The 23,915-nt window shown below is 37.2% G+C and overlaps 1 protein-coding gene across 12 annotated transcripts in view; it reads left to right on the top strand.

The window, feature by feature from the left end:
- The window catches only part of ELAPOR2 (endosome-lysosome associated apoptosis and autophagy regulator family member 2), a 251,430-nt gene that overhangs the window by 200,148 nt on the left and 27,367 nt on the right, over positions 1–23,915 (top strand). For 11 of the 12 annotated variants that reach the window (XM_057304430.1, XM_057304429.1, XM_057304434.1 and 8 more), the window contains 10 exons: positions 2,827–3,007; positions 4,464–4,592; positions 11,000–11,090; positions 11,766–11,868; positions 15,002–15,139; positions 16,553–16,816; positions 17,550–17,723; positions 19,970–20,159; positions 21,416–21,512; positions 22,158–22,259. In XM_057304430.1, coding sequence (XP_057160413.1) covers positions 2,827–3,007; positions 4,464–4,592; positions 11,000–11,090; positions 11,766–11,868; positions 15,002–15,139; positions 16,553–16,816; positions 17,550–17,723; positions 19,970–20,159; positions 21,416–21,512; positions 22,158–22,259 — 1,469 coding nt within the window. The remainder of the gene's footprint in view (positions 1–2,826; positions 3,008–4,463; positions 4,593–10,999; positions 11,091–11,765; positions 11,869–15,001; positions 15,140–16,552; positions 16,817–17,549; positions 17,724–19,969; positions 20,160–21,415; positions 21,513–22,157; positions 22,260–23,915) is intronic. The other variant, XM_057304436.1, reaches the window with a different exon arrangement.

Here is a 23,915-nt window from a genome sequence, read left to right as displayed (position 1 = left end):
CCAAGATTTGATGCATTTAGAAAGGAGACAAGGAGGGAACCACAAAGGAAAAGAGAAAACAGTAGAACCTTCATAGAAAAGGAATCCAAGTGGATGCTGATATGTAGATGGCTGAGCTGAGGACATACTTAGAGCACATTAGATGTTGAGCATGGCTTTGAAGGAGGGGGTGGACACAATTTGACAGAATGGTGTGGGCATGTCAGACAAATGATGAGGGCCCAGTGCCTGGCTACTTTCCGGAAAAGATCAAGGATTGGAAAAGGCAGGAAGACAAGCAATAGCCCACCTGGTTGGGAGCATACAAGTCAGAACATCATAGAGCGCAAGGCAATTAAGTCGGGTTGGCGGTAGGTAGACTTACAAATCACGTGTAATTTAGCTCTGATGAATCCAGCCAGTCTACAAAGCCTTGGTGCTTCTGAACAGGGACATTTGAAGGAAGAAAGCTGGCAACATGGACAAATGCAGTCTCAAAATTTGTCTAAATTTTAGTCTTCCCAGTCCTGAATTTTATTTTGACATGAGAATTGGTACCTCCATGTGTTTCTTTAAAACATTTTATTATATTCACATTTAATATAAATACTCAGACACTATAGGTCTTCTCTAATCTTCCTGGCAATCTGATGAGGTTTGTTCTATTAGGGTGTTTTGGTTTCATAAAATTTTTCATAATTTTATCTCGACTTGCCAAAGAATGAGTTGATTGTGGGTTTTTCACCTGCACTGTGAGCCATCTGGTGCTAAGTATCATTAATATTGATTATTATCTTTTCCCAGCCAGCTCCACTTGAAAGCATCTGTCCCCCTTAGAAAGAGAGGCATAGACTCAATCTGCCATGTGAAGCAAGAGGCTTCGTAAACAAAAACTTTTACTGTAGAGCATTTGAAATTTGGCTTCTCACTGTTTAAATGTTTAAAGGTGGTGCACATCTTCTAATTTTTAAACATTTACTGTGCTTGGATTGAGAATCATATGGTCAGCTGACTTGTGAAAAATATATTTCCTTCTTTTACTATTTTTACCCTAACCGAACTGACCCTTCTTGACCAGTGTTACGTCACTGTTTACTAGCTGTGTCTAGTTCTTGGGCAAGTTGTTCAACAGCTCTTACCCATAGCTTCCGCATTTATAAACTGGAGGATTATAGTACTGACCTCCCACAGTGGTGGGGAGGAGTACAAGGTGCCCCCAGGATAAGTGGGAGCACTCAGCCTCAGCACCACACCCACCCCCACGTGGGAACTGCCTCTTTTCAACAATGCAATAGCTCACACCTATCGCAGTGCGATTTTAATCCATGTCAAAATAAATCAGCAAATTTGTGAATTCATTGGGTTGGAAATTTGTTTTCTATTCTTGCTACGCTAGATTTTTAAAAAGACAATCTCCCAGATGTAATGATGTTTCATTTGCTTAGATTCGCTGAATTTTATACACCCTTTTTCAGGAGAATTGAGAACCCCTTATGGATACAGGATCTAGTTTCTTTTTTTTAACCATCGAGGAAGCTTCAGCATCATTTTACAGATGGAAAGAGCGAGGCAGATGGGTGCAGTGGCTGGCTGAACTGTATCATCATGTAGGCCATAAAATGAAGCAGAACGAGAGTTATAAAAGGAAAAATCGGTTATTTATAATTCTGTTGAGACACCTACCTTTTAAACCATTTCCTTAAGCATCCTTCTTCAGATAAGGTAATTTGCTCTTCCATAAGAGAATACTTGAGAATAAAATTGAGTGGTCTAAAGGGTGTGCTACATATAATTTTCTATTAACTGAAAATAGCTATAGAGAATTGCCTTTAGTTTTGTTTCTCCAGCTTCAGTATTAGACTTATTATTGCAGAAGTTTTTTTTAAAGGAGAAGGCATTCTTTTATTGGATTATATGTCTAGTGAAGGAAACAGAGTCTCTTTTTAAAAACTATAATTATGAAATTATTTTTCCCTTTGCATTTAAAATACCTTCTTATTTTTACTGAGCATATTGGTTTTGTTTGTGAAATGGCTAAACCATTTAATTTTTCTGGTTTCACAATGAGAGTAATTTATAATCGCAACTTTCTGGTTTTGGCTGAGTTATAGTTATCTTGTGTATTTCGTGTTGTGTGTATGTGTGAAAGAGAATGAAAAGATAAAGTTTAAAAGACTTCTGTCTTTGAAAGTAGAGGTCGTCTTAATTCTGATGTTAGAAGCACGTGCAACAGGTCGTAGGATTAGAAATATTTTAGCTGTGGCTGTAGTCTGACATCAGGGTACTGGAAAAGATTCAGAGAGGAACCACATGTGTTTGTGAAATGCAGGATTGAAATGAGAAGCTAGACATAGTCTTTTTAAAAATGTACACTTTTTTTTTTTTTTTTTTGTAATCATATTGTGCTAGACATGGTGATAGGTGCTCAGGGTGAGAGAAAGGAATAGAGTAGTGAAGGTCTCCAAATGGAAAAGGTAGTCTCTGCATAGAAGCATCTGTCATTATGGAATAAAGTGAATGAGTGGCTACAGGAGTAAGGATTATAATCATGTATCTGTATTTTAAAGTGGAATTCCGTAATGATGAACGTGCTGTATGGATGCGGTAAGGCCCACCTGTAGCTCGTAGTAAAAACATGAAGTAACGGCCATCTCCCAACCAAAGTTTTTTTTTTTTTTTCCGTTTTATCTTATTTTGTTACTAATGGTTTAGATTCTTTTCTCCCGGCCCTTCTATTTCACTATTTGACTTTTCCTAGGCTTTCTGTTTAATGCTTTTATTACTGGAAATTTAAAGCAAATAAAACATCATATATGACCTGCAAGCTTTTTCTCCCCCCGCCCCCAGACGCAAATTATGTACAAGTGGATAGAGCCTAAAATCTGCCGGGAGGATCTCACAGATGCTATTAGGTTGCCCCCTTCTGGAGAGAAGAAGGATTGTCCACCTTGCAACCCTGGATTTTATAACAATGGATCATCATCTTGCCATCCCTGCCCTCCTGGAACATTTTCAGATGGAACAAAGGGTAGGATGCCAATTGGACCTTTAGCAAAATAATCTTGCTGGATTATTGTGACCTTGTTCTTCATTGTTTTTATGGAAGACTTCTTTATAAAAACATACTTATTCACAGAAACTGAAGAAGAGTTGAGAAATATTGTAGTGAATTGTGAGGTGGCAGTGGCTTCTTTAACCTACCACGAGGATAGCCTTTTATCAGTATTTTGTGTAATATGTGTAATATTCTCGTCATGGGATGACTCACTCTGCCTTTGAATGTTGATAAAAAAGAATCCCACCATATTAAGTGTCAAGGATAGATACTCCTTTTCCAATGAGTGTGTACACATATATTAATGCAGGTGTAAAATGTAGCCTCTTCTAATTCAGCTTTGGAATAATGAATCACATTTTGTGATATAGCAATAGCAAAAATTACTCGTTTTGATCATATGGCAGTGGAGATAGTCTCTTAATTGTTTTGGTGTGTACGGTTGAGAAAATTTTAGTGCTTATCAAATAATACAGAAAGTGATGCAGAGTTTGTTTTAATTTTGGTAAACAAAAATTACAGTGCATTTCAGCTGCAGTCATCTGACTTGAATATAGCCATGCAATCTGCTTACTACCCAGAGTCTTTGATAAATAGCATGAGAAAGGCTCAAGAGTCTGATTGACTTGGTTTTGAATTGACATCCTGCAGGCGACCGTTAGTGTGATTTATCCAAGTTACTTAAACCTTTTGAACCTCAATTTTCCTGTCCGTAAAATTGTGGGTAATGGTATCTAGCTCATTATCAATGAGCAGGTTATGTAAAAATATGTCCTAAAGTACTTTGGTATCAAGAAGTGTTTGCTCAGTGAACATTTTTCTCTAATGACATGATTAATGCGAAGTGTGTTGGGTAAATTCAGAAATGGTTGGAAAAGACCCTTCCATTTCATTGTTGCAGATATTAATTTAAATCAGGTTTATTTATGAACCTGACTTTCAACTCCCAGTATCATTTTTCAACATAGCCAATATTTTGAATTTCAAGTAATGAGTCCATAATTAAATGTTATAATACTCTGTTAAGTTTAATAGCCAATAGGAAGGCTGAAATATTTCCTCGTTCATGAGGTGGAGGGAACTGATTCTAAGATCACATATAAGAGAATGAGTTTCAGATTAACTTTCTTGTGGAGGGTGATTTGATGTTAGCTGTTACTCTCAGAAATGAAGGAAAAATAATTTAAAAAATTTATGTTGATCCTTTTCCTTTTTCATATTAGTCAAGTGTATATTAGTAAACTATATCCAGAAATATTTTTCTTTCCAGATTGCTTTAGAAAATGTATTAATTCTTAAGGAATTGGTGCTCCACTATCTCTCTTTCTCACTTCCCTCTCTGCTAATTAAGGTTTAGTGCTACTTCGAACAGAGGCATATGTCCAGATGCAGTTTAACTGTAATTGTTTATTTCACTTGTCTCTCATAGAATGTAGGCCATGTCCAGCAGGAATGGAGCCTGCGCTTGGGTTTGAATATAAATGGTGGAATGTCCTTCCTGGCAACATGAAAACTTCCTGCTTTAATGTTGGGAATTCAAAGTGTGATGGAATGAATGGTGAGTTCAGAATCGGCCCCCGGGATGTCTTTGGGTCATAGAGATTCTTGGACCCAGCTCTCTAAAATCATACCAAAAATGGGTATGAGGGACTTCATTCCTATCTGTTGGCTATGTGTCTGCCTTCCAGTCCTCACATGGAAATAGTAAATGTGGTGTCAGAGCCAGCTGACTTTTCTGTAACAATATAAACTATTTTGCATTTTTTTGGAGTTAGCTTTGAGGTAGATATTGAGGATCACCATTTATGGTTATAAATACCAGAGTAGATCACCAAGGGATGTAATGAAATCTATGTCACTTGCCATTTTGAAGAGTAGGATGACAGCATTTCTGCTGGGATAGGTTGAGTCTGGCTCAGGACTGAGCTGTGTTGAGAGGTGAAATCATCTCTAACTCCCCTTCCCTATGAAATCTGTGACTGTGTGTACAAAATATATATAAACGCCACTTATTGAAAATTTGAAAATGTGACAGAGTTCTATAAGATTGTGGCTGCATTTTATTTGTTCTAATATTTTAAGACTCGAGAGAGGCTAGCACTTCGTTGTTCTGCAATATTTGCTGGTTGAATGAGTGACAGTATCTATGTATGTATTTTTAAACTTGATGCTAGGAGTAGGTGTTACAAATACTAGTGTCTTATACCAAAATGCATTCTTTTACTTTGATCATCTCATTAGCAATTTTTATGAGTTAAATTTTCTCCATATTATATTTTGTTTTAAATAATTCTTTTAAATTGCCCCTGTTTTACATCAGTACCTATCTGAAATAAATATACTTGGAATGTAGGAAGTGAGGTAAACACCTGAAAACAAAGAGTGAAAAATAGTAGGTCCTTGAATAATGTTGGTTAAACATATGAGTGAGAGAGGGAAAGACAAAGCCTTAATACATATTAAACATTTTGAAATATTCTCTTTTTTGACCAATAATCCCACTTCTAGGAAATTATCCTAAGGGAGAAGAGAAAATGCAGTAGTTACTACTTGACCATGAGGGTCTACGTTCCTAAAAGATCCATGATTGAATTATAAGTTGAAGTTAAGACCTATGGAGGAAAAATAAGACTGGGAAGGCCAGGGAATCGAATGAAAGCATCGGTGTGTGTGTGTGTGTGTGTGTGTGTGTGTATTCACTTACTAGTAAAGATTATCTGGAACTTTTATTTGATCTTTTAGAGAACTTGGTCTAACTCTCACGACAATATTCAATGGTAGCTGCTTGCTCCTTCCTTTACTTAGAGGCTAAAATTTACATTTTTGATAATTTTCAGAAATGTTCAATTATTAATTTGAAAAATAGACATCCCTGCAGTGTTAGTATGTGATATTAGAATAGCAACTAGTAAGGTGAAAAATACAATACAAAAATGAAGATAAAAGGTGATGTATATTTTTGTGCCTGGACAGTTCAGTATCCAGCTTTGAGAGGAATAACACTGACAAGAATGGGGGCCAAAGCGAGAGGCCCAGGAAACAGCGTATGTCATGAGGGGATCACCCAGTCATGGGGTTCAAGTGGATGTGCTTTGGCCAGCTTGACTGTGTGACTTGGAGTACTTGGAGATTCATGTCTTCTCAGTCTGAATTGCAGAACAGACACAGAGAAGTAAATCTTCATGTATTGGACGTTTGCCTAAAAGTTACCCATAGTTGGAGACAAGTTACTGTTTATGCATGAAGATGTTCACTGAGCATTATCTGTAATAACAGAAATTGAAATAGCCTAAAAATTCAAAAAAAGCTTATGTTTATGAAAGTTATGCTGTAATAATAGAAGAAATGTTATGCAAGCATTAAAAATGGCAGTCATATGGAAAACAATTTGACAGTGTTTCAAGAATTTTGAATGTTCCTCTTCTCTAACCTGTTTATTCCATTTCTGGGAATTTATACCAAGGAAACAATGTAAAGGTGTAAAGAAAGGAATTATTGAAAAATATATTAACTTTGGTGTTGATTAGGAGAAAACAAGCTAAATTTTCAACAACAGGGTATGATTAAATAAAATTATGATGTAAGCATGCAAACATAGTGTTAAATCATTAAAATTAGATGTAGTAAGGGTTTTTAATGGGAAAATATTTTTAATAGTAATGAGAAAAATCAGAAGACAGTGCTAAATGAAAAAAATCAGAAAATAGAGTATACATTAAAATCTAAGGTATGTTAAAGTGTGTACCAGAAAAAGATTGAAAAGAAATACATTTAAATGTTAAGAGGCTGTCTCTTGGAAGTGGGAAGTTTCAGGGAAATATGAATTGCTTAATTTTTTTTCATTTAGTTTTGCCTTATTTAATAAATATTCCTCCTTGACTCACATTGCTTTCCAAATCATCATAACAGCACAAAACACTGGTTTAAAAATATATCTATTTTACCTAGTAATTCTTTCACTGGGATTTTTTTCTGAAAAACATACAGAAAACCTTTAACAAAAGTAGGTTTATTGTTAGAGCGTCATTTATACTACCTAAAAGATAAAAACAACCCAAATGGTTAAATTGGATATGTGGTCAAAGGAGGTAAGTCCAATAGTGTGATTTGGTAAATTATGGATATTAATTATATCCATCTACATGATAAACTATTAATTCAATCATGAATATGTTGAATTATTTATGCATAAAATTGCATATGCAATAATGTTAACATATAAAGCCATGACACTAAATGTTGTCAACAATAAGATCTCAAAGATGTAAAAATATGTGCATCCAAAGATAATGAAAAGAGACTCCTCAAAATATTAGCAGTGGTTTTATTCTGGGTAATAAGATTAAAAGTAAGTATAGTTTTCATCTTTAAATTTTTCTGTAGTTTCAAAATGTATAATAAATATAAATATGATTTCTGAAAAATAAGTAATGGTATATGGGGGATGCTTCTCCTTTCCTCATTTAATGTGACCATTTCAGCCTATGGTACATTGATTATTTCTGTACAGAGAACAGACCTCCTATCACCTTCTGTGTGCAGCCCTGTCTCCCCATTCTCTTGCCAGTTGTTAGGATATGCTTCTCTCTATTATATGACACTGACTCCTCAGTGAGGTGAGATCCAGTCTTGTCTTTCTAACCCTAGTACATATCATGGTTCTTGGTACTCAGTGAATGCCACTTGAGTGAATAAGTGAGTGAATGCAGAACAGGAGTTGTAAATTAGGGAACAGCAATACAGCAAACCATAAGAAAGAACTCTGGACCCCAAATCTTCTTCATTAAGTAATTTGAAATTTCTAGTTTCCATTGGTTACCTGAAGACTAAGATTTTCCATCTCAGTTTATTAGAATGGATAAAGACCATCTGTTTTAGTTAAAAAAAAAAAGCCTAATAGAGAGAAATGCTATTAGTTTTCCCATTAAATAGCCTCTATGCAAAAATATGCATTACTTGATTCTTCCTGAGGAATCATATGGAATGTCTTTACTGATATTAGGAGTTTGCCTCTGCATGCAATTTGCAACTGCAATGTAGACATAGGGAATTCTTTTGGAGTGTTTCTAACTTTGGAGGGAAAGGAGACAAGATGGCAGAAGGGTAGGGGATCTCGTTTCATCTGGTCCCTTGAATTTAGCTAGATATCTGTCAAATCATTCTGAACACCTATGAACTCAACCTGAGATGTAAGAGAAAAATTGCTGGAATTCTACAAATAGAAAAGCGACCACTTTTTGTAAAGCAGGAGGAGCAGAGACATGAATCTGAGGTGATATATCAGAAGATAAACCACGGGAGAGAGAAGCCTCTGAAAGCTGGCTCTCAGAAAGTGATATAGCCCCAGAACGCAAAATTGGAACTTCTAGAATTCTGCTCCGGGGAGAGACGTCCCTGCCTGAAAGGTTCTCAGGTGGTGAAGCCGGGCAGAGTCCTAGGTGGGACAGTGTGGTCTAAGGATCCCCTGGGGTCACAGAAAGTATGGGGGTGCCTGAGCTAACAGAATTCCCAAGCATTGAAGTGGGGAAATCAGCTGTGGTCAGCAAGCCTGGGAGTGGGCTCTCAACTCTGTTTGCCATAAACCTCAAAACATGGAAGCGTGGGGACCCTGCAAAGGGCAGAAACATGGCGACCCTCCTCCTTCTCCCGGGAGGGACAGCAAGGGTGCCATAGGATTGGGCAACTGCTCTCCGTGTGGGGCCCTCCACCCTCTCATGGGGAGAATTGGCGCAGGTGCGTACTGCAGCAGTCTAGCTCGAGGGCTGGAGGTTGGGGTGCTGCCCTTTTTATTTTCATCCATTAAAGTGGGGTGGAAAGCCTTCAGGGAACAGAAGCCACATAGAGCAATCCAAAGCAGCTTACACCAAGCCTGGCCCCCTGGCAAGGGGTGGTACAACTTTGCCCAGGCAAAGGCACCTGAGAATCAGTGCAACAGGCCCCTTTCCCGGAAAACCAGCTGGAACATCAGGTGAATACTAAATTTAGGGAGCACACAGAACTGCAGAACTCCAGTGCTAGGGGAAAATATTATATAGAATTAGAGAGTTTTTTTCTTATGATTCTTTATCTTTCAGTTTCAATTTTTCCTTTTCTTTTTTTCCTTTTCAAAAGTTTCTTGTTTAATCAACTCTTTGTTTTTAAGTCTTTTTTTAACTTTGATTTTTACATTTACATTTTATAGATATATTCTTCATTTTTGGCTTCCTTTCGCTGTATTCAATTTTATTTTTGTATATATAAAAGTTTTGTTTTCTTTACAATTTTGGGATTTAGTGTCTTCTAACAAACAAACCAAAATACACCTACGACCAAGTGGATCATCCTGTTTTGTCCACCTGGGAGATTATATCCTCTCCTTCCCCCCCCCTTTGACCTCTTCAGATTTGTCTAGTGTGTATTTTGCTTGGGTCATGGTTGATATTTTTCATTTTGTTCTCTCCCTCATCCATTTTTTCTGGGCAAAATGACTAGAAGGAGGAATTCACCCCAAAAGAAAGAACCAGGGGAAAACTCTGCCACAGATCTAATCGATAGAGATATAAGTAAAATGTCAGAGCTGGAATTCAGAATAATGATTATAAAGTTACTAGCTGGACTTGAAAAAAGCACAAAAGACACTAGAGAATCTCTTAGTGCAGAAATAAAATCTTATCAGGTGAAATTAAAAATGCTTTAACTGAGATGCAGTCTAAAATGGACGATCTAAGAGCTAGGGTAAATGAGGGAGAAGAAGTTGCCAGTGACATAGAAGACAAGGTGATGGAAAGAAGGAAGCTGAGGAAAAGAGAAAAAAACAACTAATGGACCATGAGGGGAGGCTTTGAGAAATCAGCGATAACATAAAGTGAAACAATATTAGAATTATTGGAGTCCCAGAGGAAGAAGAAAAAGAGGGACAGAAGGTATATTTGAGCAAATCATAGCTGAGAACTTCGTTAATCTGGGGAAGGAAACAGTCATTCAAGTCCAGGAGGTAGAGAGAACCCCCCCAAATCAATAAAAATAGATCAACACCCCAACGTATAATAGTGAAACTTGTAAATTTCAGAGTTAAAGAGAAAATCCTGAAAGCACGTCAAGAGTAGTCCCTAACCTACAGGGGTAGAAGCATTAGACTGGCAGCAGACCTATCCACAGAGACCTGGTAGACCAGCAAGGCTGTCATTCAGAATGGAAAGAGAGGTAGAGAGCCCCAAGACAAACAGAAAGTAAAAGAATTTGTGATGACTAATCCAGCCCTGCAAGAAATATTAAAGGGGATCCTGTAAGTGAAGAGAGAGCTCAAGAGTAACATAGACCAGAAAGAAACAGAGACAACCTACAGAAATAGGGATTTTGCAGATAATTCAATGGCACTAAATTAATATATTTCAATAGTTACTCTGAATGTAAATGGGCAAAATGCCCCAATCAAAAGACACAGGGTATCAGATTGGATAAAAAAGCAAGGCCTGTCCATATGCTATCTGTAAGAGACTCATTTTAGACCTAAAGACACTTCCAGATTGAAATTGAGGGGGTGGAGAAACATTTATCATGCTAATGGACATCAAAGGAAAGCTGGGGTGGCAATCCTCATATCATACAAATTAGATTTTAAACCAAAGACTGTAGTAAGGGATGAAGAGGGACACTATATCATACTTAAAGGGTCTATCCAACAAGAAGATACAACAACTGTAAATATTTATGCTCCTAACTTGGGAACAGCCAATTATATAAACCAATTAATAACAATATTAAACATGGATAATAATACAATAATAGTAGGGGACTTCAACACCCCCCCCTCACTGCAATGGACAAATCATCTAAGTAAAAGATCAACATGGACTATTTCTAACTTTGAACATAAACACTAATAGTCTTTTTTTTCTTTTTTCTTTTTTTTTACTTTATTTAAAAAGGTTGTTGGAAATCAGTAACGGGATTTTTACTGATAAAGATGCCTTATCTCATTTCCAGGTTGGGAGGTGGCTGGAGATCATATCCAGAGTGGGGCTGGAGGTTCGGATAATGATTACCTGATCTTAAACTTGCATATCCCAGGATTTAAGTAAGGAAAACCAATTCTGATTCCTTTCTGTAAGAATCCTCATGCCTGTTTCCCTATAGAAATAGATGAAGTAGGACTACCTTCATAAAATATACTTACGTTGTGATGGACTTAGCAAATAAGCTGTTGTACGATAATGTATTACATTTAAGAATATCTGTAGAATTGGTGGTTGAGAAACTGTAACTATTAGTTGTATATTTAGATGAAGCTGAAAGTTTTAAACAATAATTCTATCCAAATGTTACAACAACCGTGATTATTGGATGCTTAATGAAGAAATCTTTGTCCAAGATGTTGTTTTCAAGAATATCTTTTGGTTTATAAATTTATTTTTGTCTCAGTTTTATCTGTAAAGTAGTATAACTGTTTAAATCCCTTTTGCTTTAGTTCCCCATGTTGAAGTTTCCCAATAGATATATTTTTCTTGCCTTAGGATGGATGGTGATATTTACACCAGGAGATTCAAGCATATTACCATTGTTTTGTAGACTCCTTACTGGGATGGTCTGGGCACGCAGGGATGGAGTAAGGAAGAAGTTGTCATTGTGGGGAACCATTGGTTGGGGGAAGAGAGGAGTGTGACTTTCAGCTTAATAGAAAAAGTAACTTAGTTTTGTGCCATACTGTATTTAGAATATACTATAAATATTGTAATTTTAATCTGTCAAATAGACCACCAACATCTATGACTGGAGCCATGGGTTCTGAACTGGGAAGAATAACATTTGTCTTTGAGACCCTCTGTTCAGCTGACTGTGTTCTGTATTTCATGGTGGTAAGTGAAAGAGGGGCTTTCAAAGGTGGGTTTCTAAGCTTAGCCTTTTCTTTCAAGTGTCCATTCATGCAAGTTGGGATAAGAATCCCATTTTTCTTCCCATTCTTAGGTCCTTGCAAAAATTTAAAAATATCAAAAGAAGTCACTAATGTGCAATACAGCCCACAAAGCAAGCTTGTGTTCCTTATGGGGAGGACTGAGCAAGGGGACTCATGTGACTGACGGAAGTGAGGGAATATTAATCTGGTAAAAACTCCTTCATAGAGATATGCCACCAGCACAATGAAAATTCTCCTCTAATAACCATTCTGTAGCTCAAACCAGCAGGAAGGAAAACCCTGTATTAATAAGTGAGGGTAGAAAATAATAGGGGTGTAGGGCATTAGGAAGAAGGAAACTCTTCACTGTTTAATAATTGTTGACAAAGGACTTTACTATGTGCATGTCATAATTTTGCCCAATTTTTTCTAGATGCCTTATACATTTCAACTTTTAGCTTGAGAAAAGTAGCAATACAAAATTTATTAAGACCTTGTGTGGGTATTAGAAAGTTGTTGGCTAAGACTTTAATACTTTAAGTAGTGACTTCATAGACACAGTTTTTGCTTTTTCCCTAATAGACTTTTAGTAGCTAGTTAGCAGTCTGTTAACAGTTTCCTCTGTGATACGTAAGTTAGATAAAGATTTAAATATTTATTTGTGATTACTACTACCTTCAAGGAAGGCAGACTATTTTCTTCTGGTGGGGGGGGGGAAAGGACTTTGTCATAGTAAAAGAAGATCATGAATAATCTTCAACACATCCATTTAATACAAACAAATAACCAATAACTCTTCAATTCCCAGCTCTGCCTCCCTATTTCTTTAATCTGTTAGTTTTTTTTCATACTCAGTGTCCTTGCTGAGGTCCAGACTCCCATTATTTCTCAACAGCCATCTATATCCTTTTTCTCCCCATTCTCTCATATATGCTGTTGTGAAAATTATCTTTATAAACATAAAAACGGTAGTGGAGACCTCCACAACAAATATGCCTCCTTTCCCTTGCTGGTTGGTCACTGCCTATGGCAGTGGCTTTTGAAGTGTGGTCCCTGGACCAGCATCACCTGGGAATTAGAAATATAGATTTCTCAGCCCCATTCTAGTCTTAATGAGAAGCTCTGGTGATAGGGCTCAGATATCTGTATTTTAGACAGCCACAGGGGTGGTTCTAATATCAACTAAGGTTTCAAAACCAATAGGCTCTGAATATGCTTAAAATTTCTTAGTATGACATCAGCGTGGCTTTTTGTTCTCTTTGCCCAGCTTCTGTTTACCAAGTCCACTGTTACTACTCACACCTCTTTAGACACCGTGAATTCAATAGAGGAATACCCTGTACTTCAGTTCTCATGCCTTGGCACTCTAAGCTAGAATGGTTTTCTTCCTTTTGCTCTCTTGTCTAGTGAACTCCCACTCATAATTCAAGAGCTGCTCAAACTTCACCTCTTCTGGGAAGCTTTCTCTTAATCCTTTAAATAAAATTAGCCGCTCTCTCCAGCGTGCTCCAAAAACTCTTCGAGAAAACTCTATTTTCATTATGTGATTGTATTGATGTTTTTGTCTCTCTCACTTGACCAAGCACTCCTGAGGAAAGGGATCACAGCTATTTATTTTCGTAAATCAATCTTAGAGTTTTTAGCTCATAGCAGAATCTGTTAGTTTTCTTTCCTCTCTGTTTGATTTGGTTTTCTCACAGGATTTTTTGTATTGTCAATTAAGTAGTGTATAGAAATGCTTTCAAAACCATGCAGTGTTTTATCAAGGTAAGATGGCATTATTTGTGATAATAAATTCTATTATTGGAATAAATATCTAGAAAGATGATGTCCAACAGAGCACTATCTGTGTATTCTGAGCTGCTTTTAAGAAGTGGCATGTATGGTGGTTTGGTCATTTGGTAACGTGGGGAATTCTGTAATGTATGACAAACACATTCTGTTCTTCCTGTCTGTAGTGTGAACTCAAGACACATCTCTTCACAGCATATTTGATTACTTTATAATGTTTGACTCCTATGTTTATATCATAGAAAGAAACAGACATATCTTGAGCTTATGCCACCATATTGTCAACCTCCCAGATTATGTAACAGAAGCTCATCCAAATTTCTAGGTCATCTATTAGGGTTTCTGTAGGGACCACTAATTAGAAAATTCAAGGCTAGCTTTGGTTTTCACTTCAAATTAATTAGATGTGTATTATGTTATTTGGTTGACTTACTGTATTTGTTTTCTAATCACGTTAATGACAGCATATTGGTTAGAATGTCACACATATGTAGAATATTCTAAATATTGAATTTAGCTAAGGAAATCAGAAATAAAATATTACACAAATTCTTTTGGAATTCAAGTTTAAGCAGAAGAAGATTCTTTGGACTTAAAATAAGATTCTGGTTAATATGCACTTAGAAAAGCCTGGAAGTTGCAATTGTAAATCAGGGGGAACTTAGAATTCCTGTGCAAGAGCTGCCTATCAGAATTTCTCAAGGAAAAAGGCAAACATGGAAAACCTTGCTATTCTGTGAGGAGCCTACAAGTTTACTCTGAGAAGTTGGAGGAATTATGTTTTCCCTTTGAAGTGTATTTCCTTTTTTAAATTTTTTTAAAGATTTTATTTCTTTATTTGACAGAGAGAGAGAACACAAGCAAGGGGAGCGGAAGGCAGAGAGAAGCAGGGTCCCCACAGGGCAGGGAACCCAATGCGGGTCTTGATCCCAGGACCCTGGGATCATGACCTGAGCCGAAGGCAAACACTTAACCCACTGAGCCACCCAGGTGCCCCTGAAGTGTATTTCCTAAGCTAGAGTCACATGCACACAGACACATGCACACACACCCTTAAATGTACTCTACTTTCAGACTTCTTTCAGGTTATATTGACAGTATGGTTGAAAATTGTAAATACTAAGCTTGTGAGTGCTTGTGTAGACTTGAAGGGAGGTTTTGAGAGTTCTAGGGTGACGTGTTCTGCAGATAAATATTCACTGACCCTACAGGGGTTATTGTAAAGACACATATTTGTAATGTATACACATGTATATTAATCCTTAGTTTGTGCTTTTTTAAAATATTTTTCTACTATATATTAGGATATTAATAGAAAAAGTACCAATGTGGTGGAATCATGGGGTGGAACCAAAGAAAAGCAAGCTTATACCCACATCATATTCAAGAACGCAACATTCACGTTTACATGGGCATTCCAGAGAACCAATCAGGGTCAAGATGTAAGTTCCAAACACTTTTTTTTTTTTTTTTTTAAATACAAAGATGGTGCTCCCAATGGAAATTTTACAAAATGATCACTCAAATCTCTTGGAGGAAAAGACTTAGTTTTTTTATTGATGTGGGATCAATCATTTGGTTATGGAGTGGATTTGCATAAAAATGGTATATGTATTTTTTGAGAGCAAGAATGTATGAAATTGAATAACACAGTGTATCTTTGGGTTGTTCTACACTAAACAGATATTTTTGCTGAAAACTTAAAGAAAATCTGATTTTGTAGTTACTTAAAAACATATTTTTAAAGCTTTCTAAGACTTTGAGAAGGCTGGTGACTGTCTTCCTCTTTTTCTGAATGATCTGACATTTGTCCTGGAGCCATCAACTGGTGTTGGTTTATTATTTCATTGTACTGATATCGCCTTTTATAGCCTGGAGAGTGTGTATATACACACAGTTGGGTTTACGCACAGAATTACTTATTTTCTTTTACTGCCCCTGCTAGAGTAGACCTTAATCCTCCCCTAAGTAAGTTCCGTTGTATGTTTCAATAGTAGCAGGATTGTTACTTTTGTGGATCTCTACAGATATGACCTTCCCAAGGTGAAAACAAGATAAACCACTTAAAGCTGTGGTGACAAATGCAGAACATTTTCTCTTTTCTCTTTGGGCTTTCACTGGGGAACCCATTCCTAGATATTACTTGACTCTAATTGTTCTTGATGAGTGTTCGGGTTACCATCACATGGGGCATGAACATGCTGTGGAATGCTTCCTCGTCTTCCTGTTGTCTTTACCCCAGACAAAAAACATCAAGTAGTCTAGGGTAGCTCTGTTCTCTACTGATAAAGTGGTGCCCACTGCCTGGTGAGAACTGGATCTTAATTGATCCAGTGTTACAAGAAAGAAAAGTATAGTTAGACCCAGAGATTTGCCTCTGCTATGCATCCCTTCACTAGAAATCCGTACAGAGGTCAGAGAAAGTATTGGAGAGAGAGAAAAAGGCCCAAAGGGGTGGTGCGATGGCATGACAGTTAGTGTTTGGTGAGGACCAGTGTCCTAATCTTTGAAGACTAGCCCCTCATCGAAGTCTACCACTTGTTACACTGCAAACATCCTATACCAGTTTTTCCACATGTAAAGCCTCTATTTATGCCTGAGTTTGTACCAACTATGACAGATCTTGCAGTGATTGCGGCTAACCTCTTGGAACTCCATTACTATGGAAATTAGCTCCTAGTGTTAATATTTAAGATTTTTTTTTAAAGAACCAAGAAGAAATAATATTAATCCGCTATTGATTATAAACTGTTAGGCTGGAACACTCTGCTTATTTTGGTGATAGCAACACAAAACAATCTGGTTGTACAATTAAGCCCCAAGGCAGAAGTCATTACTTTCTGCTCTCTTTTTAGAATAGACGGTTCATCAATGACATGGTGAAGATTTATTCTATCACTGCCACTAATGCAGTTGATGGGGTGGCGTCCTCATGCCGTGCCTGTGCCCTCGGTTCTGAACAGTCGGGCTCATCGTGTGTCCCCTGCCCCCCAGGCCACTACATTGAGAAAGAAACCAACCAGTGCAAGGAATGTCCCCCTGACACCTACCTGTCCATACATCAGGTCTATGGCAAGGAGGCTTGTATTCCATGTGGGCCTGGGAGTAGAAGCACTCAGGTAAGTGAGTGTGTGTTTCGGTTATCCCCAGGAAAGCACACTGTAACAGGAACACTCACAAGATCCCCTTAATGCTTGTCTGGGAACTACGAAGTAGTTCTATTTAGAAATATGGCCTTTTCATTCTTGTTCTTGCTTTCTCTCTTCTTACATTTATTAAGCACTTGAACACATATTATGTGCCATGAAAGTTTTAGCTCCTGGGGGCATAACATATTAAGAAAAGCACCCAAATAAAAATGCTTTCTGAAAATATTAAAATTGATTTTTGTGTATTCTGTTAAGGTAGAGTGAGTAAACTACTTCTGTAGGTTGGCCATAGGAATATATGGAGGCCAGCAAGTATGTCTTAGAATATTTTAAGGGCAAAGGTTGATGCTATTTTATGGGTGAAGGAGAAAGTAGTTTTATTGTCTGTTGAAACCGGTGTAACAGGGACTTTTGGCTATTTATTAAAATACCTTTCTACAAGAAACTGGTCTTAGAATAACTTTGCTCTTACTTTAAACAATGCTGATTTTTCTGAACTCTGCCTTGGAAAAATCTACTTATTGTTTGGAAATTCTCTATATTCATGTGATAAAATTCTAACTAAGACAAAATTACGAAAAGAGTTTTTAAACATAGAAGTTTTTTTGAAACACTTTTCATAGCAGCTAATATTTCCTTTTTTCCTACATACATATATATATATATATATATTTTTTTTTAATTTCTTAACCTTTAATCAAAGGACCACTCAGTTTGCTATAGTGACTGCTTTTTCCACCATGAAAAAGAGAATCAGAGTTTGCATTATGACTTCAGCAACCTCAGCAGCGTGGGCTCGTTAATGAATGGACCCAGCTTTACTTCCAAAGGAACCAAATACTTCCACTTCTTCAATATTAGTTTATGCGGACATGAGGTGAGTGCTGGCTGTCAGAGTGAGATGGAGCTGTAGTTTAGCTCTGATCGAGTTGATATTTTCTGTGTGGAAGGCCCAATAAAAACTTCTACGGAAACTAACAACCAAATGTCAGAAACTGAGCTGTGATTGCTTAAATCCCATGCTGCCTCCCAGCACGTTGGCAGCTTTCTGCAGCAGGGCCGGCCTTGTCTGTGTCTCCGTCCATCAAAGCACTCATTACCCAGCCCCTGGGAGCCCAGAGCTCGAGTTAGGGTGTAGGAACTTGAAGGAGCTTTCTTTTTTGTCCAACTGGTTTGGGCTTGTTGGTCCCACCTATTTTTTAGGCAGGTAGTTTTGGTTTGAGAAAGTTCTACTGTTCCTTATAGTGTCCCTTTTCTGTTTTAAAAAGAAAAAAGACTTCCAAGAGGAAGTTTGTCCAAAAATTAAAAAGGAGGTAAACAGGGAACAAATGTCAGCTGATCAGGTAGCATCTGCTAATAAATACTGGGATCTCCTTGTTCTATGGGAAGAAGCTTTAATTAATGCTGGTAATGGGAAAAGTTACAGGACTATATGCCCAGTATTTTTATACATCTACGAGGCTAGGATTGGGAAGTACATGTATGTATACACCTTTAGCAAAGATGAAAATGTAATAAGACATTTCCTCCATGTTTTTTTCCATATTAACTCTGATCTCTCCAGTGGTCTTCATTATGAGATGCTGTGCCAAACTTTGTGCGAAGGAAATAAAAAGAGATCTGATGACCACAGACATTTTCAGGCAAAAAGATCTATAAATTTTACATGGTGTGGTGTTTGTCCTGTTCTGATTTTACAGGGAGTGATCTAACACACTTGGTTGGTTAGTCACTCAGTTCATTCAATAAATAAATACATATTAAATACCTGTTCTGCTAAATACTGAGTGAAGCAGTGAATGAGATTCATTACATTATGTATTAATTTCTTTTTGTCCTTACGCCTGTGTTAACACTGTCTTGCCTTCCCTCTATCCCCTCTTCTCTTCTGTCCTCTTTCTTTCACTTTCCTTTCTTTAACTATTCTCGGAATGAGAATATTTCCTCTTCTCAGCTTTAACAATTTAAGCTTAGTAACAATATATTGTACCTGTGTTGTGGTGAGAAGGCTTAGCGGAGGGAGTACATTTTATAATTTTGGACTGCTGGCTGCATGAAGGAAGATAAATCTATGTTCCTTTCTTTGTGCCCACATGCGCTTACTCTACATCTAAGACCAATAAAATCATCTTCCTTTTTCCCTTTATACATTCCTACATAGAAATTATAAAGCTGTAGTTGCTTGCAGTGGGACTATAGTATATTTAAACAGTCTTCCAATTTTTATAAATTGTATATTCCAACTGAATAAATGATTTAAAAACAAACTCCTGGGATGCCTGGGTGGCTCAGTCAGTTAAGTGTCTGCCTTCGGCTCAGGTCATGATCCCAGGGTCCTGGGATCGAGTCCCACATTGGGCTCCCTGCTTATCAGGGAGCCTGCTTCTTCCTCTGCCTGCTGCTCCCTTTGCTTGTGCTCTCTCTATCTCACAAATAAATAAGTAAAATCTTAAAAAAAAAATAAAAAGTAAACTCCTGTATTCCCTTTAACTTCCTGTGTAGTTGAGTAGTACACATCATTGAATCTGAGTAGCTGAATAAAGACACTTGTAGTGACCAACTATTAAGAATTCAGATGGTGTCCTACGATTTTGCTGCAATAAGACTTTGATGCTTTATTCTTCAGACTTCACATTACGTTTCTGCAACAGTAGGCTGATAAAGGAGAAGGAAGAGCACATCTTTTTCTTTGACAGTAAAACCTTCACCAGGAGTTATCTGGTCTCTTTGAATGCATTGTTATCCTTTGAATGGAAGGTTTCATGGGCGACTTTTAGTTCTTAAGTCAGATGGCTTAATCCAGCACAAATGATGCTTGTAGTTGGAAGAGCAGTGCAGCCTTGAATTTCTATATTCATTATAATTTAAATGACCCTGGTTAAACATTAGAATTCCTCAAGAGCTTTAAAAAAAAATGCCAGTGCCTGGGCATATCATTTAAAGCAGAATCTCTGCTGTGAAGAGAGAGCCACTGCTCTATTAGGGTCAAGAGCTCCATATCAATTAAAGCAGAATCTCTGCTGTGAAGAGAGAGCCACTGCTCTAGTAGGGTCATGAGCTCTCTGAGATCTAATGTAAGGACTGAGTCTTCCGTAAAACCTCCTTATGACTTTATTTTCCTAGGGGAAGAAGATGGCTCTTTGTACCAACAATATAACAGACTTCACAGTGAAGGAAATGGTGGCAGGATCAGATGATTACACAAATTTGGTAGGAGCATATGTATGCCAGTCAACTATTATTCCTTCTGAAAGTAAGGGTTTCCGAGCAGCCTTATCATCACAGTCCATCATTCTGGCAGATACCTTTTTAGGTAAGCTTCATTTGGTTCCTATATGCATGCATGCAATTATTCTAAAATTACAGCACTGATAACTTGTCATTGTGTTGGTGTTTGCCTTAGATGATGAAGGCCACAGGTAATTCTAAATCATCACTTTGTAACATGGTTCAAAAGCCCCTACAGTTAAGATCTATTGGTCATTCTAAGTGAGTGCAAGCATCTGCTGAATTTATGTCTTAAGTCATATGTGACAGGATGTTTTCTGAGAGTCTGTGCCTTTCATCAAATTCTCTAGGAGTTTAAGAAGCAGAATAAGTTTAGAAACCAAAACTATAACCAAAAGAACGGTAAACAAATATTGTGTAAACCTAAATCATAATATCACCACCAGTTTTCATAATCTTTTCTCATACCAAGAGGAAGCTGGGGTGACACTTAGCAAAGGTGAGTGTGCTGAGCTTTATTCCCCGTCTATCCTTTCTGTGTTTGTGGACTAGAAGGCATGGGAAAGATTTAAGAATGACCTCTTAGTGATTTTTAGGGATCAAGTTCATTAGAACCTTTGGGATGGTGATATAACATATAACAGTATAACAATTTAACAAGCTTCTTAGGTGATTCCGATGTACATCAGTTTGGAGGACCATTGTTATTGATGCGAGAGGAAGTTAGCTTTAATTTTCAGCACCAAGGTCAGTTACCAAGCTTGTGCTCAGTGTCAGAACTCCATGCCAGGAGAGATGGCTGTTATTGCTTACCTTTTGGCTCTGCTGTCATTTTGTCTTCAAGGGATGGGGAAAATGCCTGACTTTTAGATTAAACAAACTTTGGAGTTACTTTCTGGAAATTATTGGGTACAAATTTTTTTTTGTTTTCTCAGGTGTGTCTTGAGTGAAAAGCCGTATTAGCAAAATAGCCCAGCTCGTGCTACAAAACTTATCAGAAGCTGAGAATTTTAATAATGTCAGGATGCTGAAATGTTAGAGCTGGAGGGGGCTTTAGAGATCATCTCAATTATTTCATGCATTTTACAGATTTAGGACATAAGGCCCAGGGATGTGAAGTGACTTGAGCAAAATTACAGAGCTATGGAGTAGAATCTTTTCTTTTTTATTCTTTAGAGTTTGGAATGGTTCTTCATCTTACCTTGAATGGATAGATTTAATACAATATTTCTGGTCAAATGATGGTATCAGAGTAAAGCCGCTTTCTATTCAGATACACAGAGACTAAATAAATCTAATTTTTCTGTATTGCTTAATAGCTTCTTTTTTATTGTCGTCTAGGAGTGACCGTTGAAACTACATTGCAAAATATTTATATAAAAGAAGAAATGTTCCCAGTTTCCCCGAGCCAAATACCAGATGTGCATTTCTTTTATAAGTAAGTGAAGATGATGCTTCCCTTGACTATTTTAATCAAAAGAATGTCCCTTCATGGTACCTAGCATAGTAGCTTATTATACTTAATAGATACTCAATGGTTGGTTCTTAAATGGAAGACTTAGTATAAAGTAGAAAAATGAAGTATTTTGAAAGTGTTACATAAGTTCTGATATGTATAAATATATATCTTTTTTCTGATTATCTATATTTTATCTATATCTGTTTTTTCTGTGTATTCTTTTTTGTCTATTATATATTTAAATTATTTTAAATTAGGCAATAAAGAGACTCTACTTCCTTGTCCAGGCAGTATTTGTAATTCACACTTTTCAACATCAGCAAAATTAGATACAACCTCCCTTCCCTTCAAAAATTTTTGTGGTTATGACTTTGATTATAATTATGGTAACTTGACTAAACACCTTGATGATAGGTTATTCCTTTACCTGAGAAAATAGTCCACTTGTCCTGGGCAGTGAAAGTAAATGAGCTCAGTTTGTATTTAAATTCTTAATTAGTGAACTTGGACAGATTTTTCTTTTTCATTGTTGCATAGAGTGTGGGAGCAGCTATACCCGGGGTATTTATGTCTTTGTGATCTGTGTCCTGTCTGTTCTGTAAAATGCCATTTGCCCTGTAACAGGTCTTCTACAACTACAACATCTTGTGTCAATGGCCGGTCAACTGCTGTGAAAATGAGGTGCAATCCTACTAAACCAGGAGCAGGAGTGATTTCAGTCCCCAGGTATTCTTAATTCTGTGTGGTTATTTCACATTTGTATTTATTGTGAGGCAGCAAAACTCTCTAGAATCTTACTATTTTAAAACATATTCTCTAGGAATGCCAAGCAGAAAGAGAACAGAAGAGTATGTAGATTTTTGTTATAAGGATGTGCTGAGCGTTTCTTAAGAGGAATAGGTCTTCACCAATCTCAGTACTTCCCAGTCTCCTCAATGACATAATCTCATCCTGTTTGCCTAATAGTCGTGAAAATTATTTAAGTAATACATAATTATTGTGTTTGGATCCTTGTATTTATTCATAGTGGTTAGTCCCAATTTCCTTAAGACCTGGGTAATACATAACCTGGCTTATAGTTCTTCATCAACAGTGAACTACCTTGGTGATCTAGGTGGAAGTAATCTGCCCTCTGAATCGTAGCTTCTTTCTCTGTGAGAGGGTAGGGGCCAGGGAAGATGTTTTGTATGCCCCATTTCCAGCTCCTGCGTTTTCTGATGAATGGTGGCAGAATCACCAAGGTAGAGTCTTACCTGTAGAATACATAATACAGTTCGTTTAACTTACTGGCATTGAGGCAACAGCTCTCCACAGTCTCAGTCTGACTAACACAGTCCACTTGGGTGGGAACAGTAGGAGAAAATGAGCAATTTCATGGACTCAGAACTGTCAGCTTACCTGCTGCTTTCATGGTGTGAGCAACACTAAATGTCTGCTGATTTTCATTCTTTGCATGTATTCCTTGTTCTGTATATAGATTATTTCTAATCTTTGTGCAGGGTTAAGGTGCCTTTGGGTTACAGTTTGACTTGTAGGTTTTTCTCCATCAAGCTAGCAAAAGTGTGTATTTTCAAAAAATAAAATGATTAACTTAGTCTTGCTTTTGATTGTTTCATGATAACCCTTGAGAGATTTGAAACTATTCTGCTTATGTCACCGCAGTGTTGGAAATCAGTGGTCTAAGCGTTGTGTTACCTACTTGGTATCTTAAAAATATTAACAATGCTAACCATGTTGTGGGTTTACCTTGGGACATAAAGGTACACTAGTATTCACCTCTCACCAGCTGTGTTTCTCTGGTTCTCATGCATTTGGGAATTAATTTTTCTTTTCACCTTTTCAAGGTGAGAAGAGTATGTGATGAGAGGAGAACATAATGAAAGGTAATAGACATCAGTGAAAGAGACAGAGGGAGCCTGATGCATGATGTGCTGGAGGATCCTGGGGCCAGCATCCAAGCTGGAGTCAGGACAGCACACCACACTTGGTTTATGGGAAGGTGTGTTTAGAGTTGCTTTAATTATTCCCCAGTATCCCACCACATAGCTTTGAGTTCAGATGTTTCTTCTATTTATGGTAGCAGCTATGAGATCCTATTTTTGGACTTATTAACTAGTCTCTCTGAGTCTGGCCTTTAGGAGTTTCCCTGGATGGCTTCCAAAGCCTTCTCCAGGGCTCTGGCTCAAGCACATAATATGACCAAAGATAAAATGTGTCCTTTAGAAAGTATCTCATGCTCACCCTCCCAAGGTTGGTTCTGATGTTTTAAGGTAAAAAAAAAAAAAAAAAAAAAGTCTCATGATGTTAAGTGATAGCATTTAGAAATTTAATTTTTTTTCCATGTAAGGAGAGGAAAAGTAAGTTTTTCCTTTGACCTCTAGC

This window comes from Ursus arctos, unplaced genomic scaffold, assembly GCF_023065955.2.
Source record: "Ursus arctos isolate Adak ecotype North America unplaced genomic scaffold, UrsArc2.0 scaffold_3, whole genome shotgun sequence".
Lineage (NCBI taxonomy): Eukaryota > Metazoa > Chordata > Mammalia > Carnivora > Ursidae > Ursus > Ursus arctos.
This window is presented reverse-complemented; position numbering and strand designations above follow the sequence as displayed.